Source organism: Ovis canadensis, chromosome 4 (assembly GCF_042477335.2).
Source record: "Ovis canadensis isolate MfBH-ARS-UI-01 breed Bighorn chromosome 4, ARS-UI_OviCan_v2, whole genome shotgun sequence".
Lineage (NCBI taxonomy): Eukaryota > Metazoa > Chordata > Mammalia > Artiodactyla > Bovidae > Ovis > Ovis canadensis.
The window spans coordinates 121,974,422-121,980,421 of record NC_091248.1 but is presented as its reverse complement, the minus strand read 5'-3'; the positions used below and the strand labels follow the sequence as shown (position 1 = coordinate 121,980,421).

The following is a 6,000-nucleotide window of genomic DNA, read 5'->3' as shown; positions in this document are numbered from 1 at the left end:
CAAATGCTCGAGGGGGTATGGAGAAAAGGGAATGCTGCTACAGTGTTGGTGAGAATGTAAGTTAGTCCGGCCCTGTGGAAAACAGCACGGAAACTCCTCAGAAAACTAACAACAGAAGCGTCATCTGATCCTGCAATTCCACTCCTGGCAATGTATCTGGACAAAATAATAATTTAAAAAATCCACACACTCCTATTTTCATAATAGCACCACTCAAAACAGCCAGGACATGGGAACAACCTAAGTCCGTTGACAGATAAGTGGATAAAGAAGATGCAGCACGCACAGACAACGGTATCAGGCAGGTCAGGCGCGCAGTCGTGGCCGACTCTGTGCGACCCCGCGAACCACAGCACGCCAGGCCTCCCTGTCCACCACCAACTCCCGGAGTCCACCCAAACCCAGTCCATTGAATCGGTGATGCCATCCAAACCATCTCATCCTCTGTCATACCCTTCACCTCCTGCCCTCAATCTTTTCCAGCATGAGTTCAGTTCAGTTCAGGCGCTCAGTCGTGGCTGACTCTGTGCGACCCCGCGAACCGCAGCACGCCAGGCCTCCCTGTCCATCACCATCTCCCGGAGTTCACCCAAACTCAGGTACATCGAGTCAGTGATGCCATCCAGCCATCTCATCCTCGGTCGTCCCCTTCTCCTCCTGCCCCCAACCCCTCCCAGCATCAGAGTCTTTTCCAATGAGTCAACTCTTCACATGAGGTGGCCAAAGTACTGGGGTTTCAGTCCCAGCATCATTCCCTCAAAAAAAAATCCCAGGGCTGATCTCCTTCAGAATGGACTGGTTGGATCTCCTTGCAGTCCAAGGGACTCTCAAGAGTCTTCTCCAACACCACAGTTCAACAGTTCAAAAGCATCAATTCTTCAGTGCTCAGCCTTCTTCACAGTCCAACTCTCACATCCATACATGACCACAGGAAAAACCATAGCCTTGACTAGACGGACCTTTGCTGGCAAAGTAATATGCAGCAATAAATAGAATGAAATAATGCCATTTGCAACAACACAGATGGACTTGGAGATTATCATACTAAGTGAAGTAAGTCAGAAAGAGAAAAACAAATACAATACAGTCTCACTTATATGTGGAATCTAAAACAGGGCACAGATGAAACAAACTATAAAAGAGAAACAGACTCTCAGACATAGAGAAAAGATTTATGGTTGCCAAGGGGAAGAAGGATGGGGGAAGGATGAAGTGGGATTTAGGGGTTAGCAGTTGAAAACTATTATATATAGAATGGATAAGCAACAAGGTCTTACTGTATAGCACAGGGAACTATATTCAATATTGCATGAAAAACCATAATGGAAAAGATAGAAAAAAGAATGTACATATATATACATATGCATAACTGAATCACTTTGCTATACAGCAGAAACACATCATAAATAAATTATACATCAGTTAAAAATTGATAATAGAAACAAATAGTGATCAAAAGACAAATTCTTGCTCTGTGAAAGACACTGGTAAGAATATAAAATCTCAAGCTGTAGAATGGAGGAAAATCTTTGTACATATAGGAACAATAATTTGATTCTGAAATATACAAAGAACTCTTAAAACAGTAAGAAAACAAGCAACTGTATTTAAAAATGAGCCAAAACTCCTAACAGACATCTATTCAAAGACAGACAGACAGATGGTAAATAACAGATGAAAAGATACTCCATATCTCTGTCATCAGGAAAATACAAATTGAAACAATGAAATATTATTATACACTGAGTAGAATGGCTAAAATCCAGAAAATTGACGGCACCAAACGATGACTAGTGTGCAAATCAACAGGAACTTTCATATATTGCTGAAGAAAATTCATTTTCATTCAAGAAAATCATATAGTCACTTTGAAATTTTTATATTTTCTCAAAAAACCAAGCATCCTCTTAACAACAGGATCTACCAATTGCACTGCCTGGTATTTATCCAAAGGATTTGAAATTTATGTCAACACAAAAACCTGCACAGAGATGTTTAAAGTAACTTTATTCATAATTGCTTAAATCTGGAAGTAATCAAGATGTTGTTTGGTAGGTAAATGGATAAATAAAATATGGTGCATTCAGACAATGGAAATATATTCTGCATGAAAATGAAATGAACTATCAAGCAAAAATAAAGACAGAGGAAACAGATGCATACAGCTGAGTGAAAGGAACCAATATGAAAAAAGTTACATATTTTTCCTACCATATGATATTTGGGAAAGCCAAAACTATGGAGGGAATTGGGCTTCTCTGATGTCTCAGATGGTAAAGAATCTGCTTGCAATGCAGGAGACCCAGGTTTGATACTTAGGCTGGGAAGATCCCCTAGAGAAGGGAATGGCTACCTATTCAAGCATTCTTGCCTGGAGAATTCCATGCACAGAGGAGCCTGGTGGGCTACAGTCCATGGGGTCACAAAGAGTAGAACATGATTGAGTGGCTACCTTTTTTTCTTTTTTTCTGGAGGGAATTAAGAGATAAGTAGTTGCCAGAGATTTGCAAGAAGGGAGGAAGGAAGAGGTAATCGTTTAGGGCAGTGAAAATACTGTGTATGATAATATAATGGTGGATGTACATACGTATACACCCATGCCAACACACAGAATGTACAATACCATGAGTGAGTTCAAATGTACATTATGGACTTTGGGTGATAATGATGTGTTAATATAGGTGTGTGAATAACAAATATGCCGCTCTGAAGGGGGATATTGATAACAGGGGAGGTTATCATGTACGGAAGCAGAGTGCTATGCAGGGTGTCTGCAACTTCCACTCAATTTTGCAGTGACTCTGAAATTGCACTAAAAAGTGAAGTTTGTTACATAACAATGGGGAAAAGATGTAAAGAGACATCTCACCAAGGAAGATATACAGATAGCAAGGAAACAACTGCTAAAAAACTCAACATTACATGTCATCAAGGAATTTCATTTGAAAACAAGAATGAGATACCAGTGCAGATTTATGAGAAGTGTGAAAATATCCCTATTCAGCTGTAGAAAGCTTGGTGCTTTTCATCTTAGAGATCCCAATCAGGAGTCCATGCTGGCATTCCCATCGATGCTCTGAGTCAGGCAAGACAACTAACAAATCCTCAAGCCATTCCGTGAAAACTCAAAAATAGTCTGCGTGATCCATTCTTATCTTTCCCCTTTGAGGGAGTATTGGGAGTTGGAGATATTCTCCTGATACTGACACCCTGCCAGGAAAGGAAAGTAGGTATGGAGGGTGAAGCAGCATAAACTTGCCTGAATGCTTACTGAATTTCTTCTTGGCATTGTGCTTTTCTGGGGTGCTGCCACCTACTATCTGACTTCCAGTGTTTTCACAAGGGAAATTGTGTCTATATGTTCTTGTCTCCATGGAGGAATGGAGGCTTAGGGATTCCTATTCTTCCATCATGCTGATGTTAATGCACTTCATTAAATCATGTCTCTTTCTGAGGAATTTTGCACCAGCAATCACATCTCTGAAGGGAAAAGAATGCACTGAACCAAAACTGGGCCCTCCTTCACACTGTCCTCTTTTTCTGCAATACTCTGTGGAAGGCAGCCTTCACTTGAGCATTCCGTACACTGTAGATAAGAGGGTTCAGCAATGGGTTGAAAAGAGTGTAAAACAGGAAAAGGATCTTCAGATGTTCTTCTCGTTGACTGTTGTCGGGAACCATGTAAACGATCATGGCTAAGCCAAAGTAGAACCCAACCACACAGAGGTGGGAGGAGCAGGTGGAGAAGGCTTTCTTGCGGCCCTCCTTTGACCGGATCTTCAGGATGGCCCAGAGAATACGCATATAGGAGACCAACATCAGGGCAAGAGGCCCAACTAAGATAAGAACGCCATCAGCAAAGAGGAACATTTCATTGATCCAGATGTCACCACAGGCCAATTTGAGGACAGAGCGAATTTCACAGAAGAAGTGGTTCACCTTCTGGGGGCCACAGAAGGGTAATCTTAACAAGAGAATTACTTGGACCAGGGCCAGGGCAAATCCACACACCCAGCAAGCAACGGCCAGGATGGAGCACACTCTCCAGTTCATGATGACCGTGTACTGGAGGGGATGGCAGATCGCCACATACCTGTCATAGGACATTGCCAACAAAATCAGACACTCTACAGAACCAAAACTGAATATGAGAAGCATCTGCAAATTGCATGGGACAAAGGAGATGGTTTTCTTGTGTTTTGCTAGATTTGCCAGCAGATTGGGCAAATTGCTGGAAGCATAGAATATGTCAATGAGGGCCAAGTGGGAAAGAAAGAAGTACATGGGGGAGTGCAGCCTGGGATCAAAGCAAATGAGTCCCAAGATCATGCCATTTGCCAGCAAGTTGAATGTATATAACAGGGAGAAGATACCAAAGAGGAGCAACTCCAGGTCTTCACTGAGCTGGAATCCCACCAGGATGAATTCTGTGATCTGTGATTGGTTGGCCTCCATTGCCAGTGACAGTCTGCAAAGGACTGAAGTGTGATGGGAAGGTCAGGGCTGGATAGCAAAGAAGATAGGAATTATTTACGTGAAGTGAATTCAGAGGAAGCTCATGTTGTCCCTACATCACTGAGTTTTTTTCCTCCAATGTTTCTTCACCTTATTTATTTATTTTTCCTTTTATTTTTTAACATAAGTTTATTTATTTTAATTGGAGGCTAATTACTTTACAATATTATATTGGTTTTGCCATACATCAACATGAATCCACCACAGGTATACAGGTGTTCCCTATCCTGAACCCCCCTCCCTCCTCGTACCATCCCTCTGGGTTTTAGACAAGTATCAGGAATCATAAACAATACTCATATATACATTTCAGCAATTCTTCATGTTTTCTTTATGATATCTTTTGTCTGTATATTATTAATTCTTTGTAGACCACATATGACTAAAATGCTACCATAATCACACATTGACAATTTATTCCCAAACTTTTGAATTTTTTCTCCATGACATGCATAGTCACTAGTCTGTTTTCAGTATGATTATCAAAAATCTGGAGACGGAACTTTAACATGAGTCACTGTTCTAAGTACAGCATTTTCTGCCTCTTAGTCTAAAGTTCAAGTCCAATATCACATATCATACTCATTTCCTGTAATCTTAAGTAGCTAGTCTTTCTTGCCTTGACTCTCATACTTCCGAGCTCTTATTTTGTATGTTTCTCAACTGTTGTTTTCCATTGATTCTCCATATTTTGTTGAAATGAAACTTTTTTAAAGAAAAAAAATGTCATTTTAATGCTTTCCATTAATACACAGATAATGTTAATTTGTACATTGGTGATTTTCATGTGGATTACTAGGTCAGGATGCTCTCTCCAAGTTATTTCCATTATAAAGTTATTAATCCATAATTTTGAAGTTCCTTCTTCCTTCAGCCTTAACAAATTTTGACATTGTTTTCTTAAGTCTCGTAGAAACACATGAAATTGGATAAGATGCTATGAAATAATACCTAAATGAAACACACAGATTAAAGTTATCATTGCTAATAATTTGTATATACTGTTTTCCATTACTAGCTGTACATAAATTTTACATATGTAATTAAAAGTATATGAGCAGTATTCCTTATCTATTTCTTTCATTAAGAATAACATGTCTGTTTTCCATGACAAATATTTCTCTGCAACATACTCTAAACAGTCATACACTATTTTGTTACATATTATTTTATTTAGTATATTACCTTCTGACTAGGTTGTATGTGAGGTAATGCCACAGTGTCTAAATTTTATACATTTTTTGTGTAAACTTGTCTTCTTATACAAAATTCTAGCACGTGGAAGTAAGTTCTCGGTCAAATCTATATCTTCCTTTCTGCCTTCCTTTTCCTTCATCTCTTCCTCCTTCCCTCCCTTCCTGTTGTCCTTACATGCTTCCTTTCATTCTTCTTTCTACCCAGCTACCTACTTATCATTCTGTCTACCTATTTTAAGATAATCTAAATAAAATGTCTCCTTTCCAATAGTCATTAAAATAATAGCAG

At 39.5% G+C, this 6,000-nt stretch overlaps 1 protein-coding gene across 1 annotated transcript; it reads right to left on the bottom strand.

Annotated features, from left to right (window-relative positions):
- Positions 1–3,522: 3,522 nt before the first annotated feature.
- On the bottom strand, positions 3,523–4,455 carry LOC138439772 (olfactory receptor 2A2-like). The gene has a single exon (XM_069588866.1). It carries the CDS (start codon positions 4,453–4,455, stop codon positions 3,523–3,525), a length of 933 nt encoding a protein of 310 aa, XP_069444967.1.
- Positions 4,456–6,000: the final 1,545 nt, after the last annotated feature.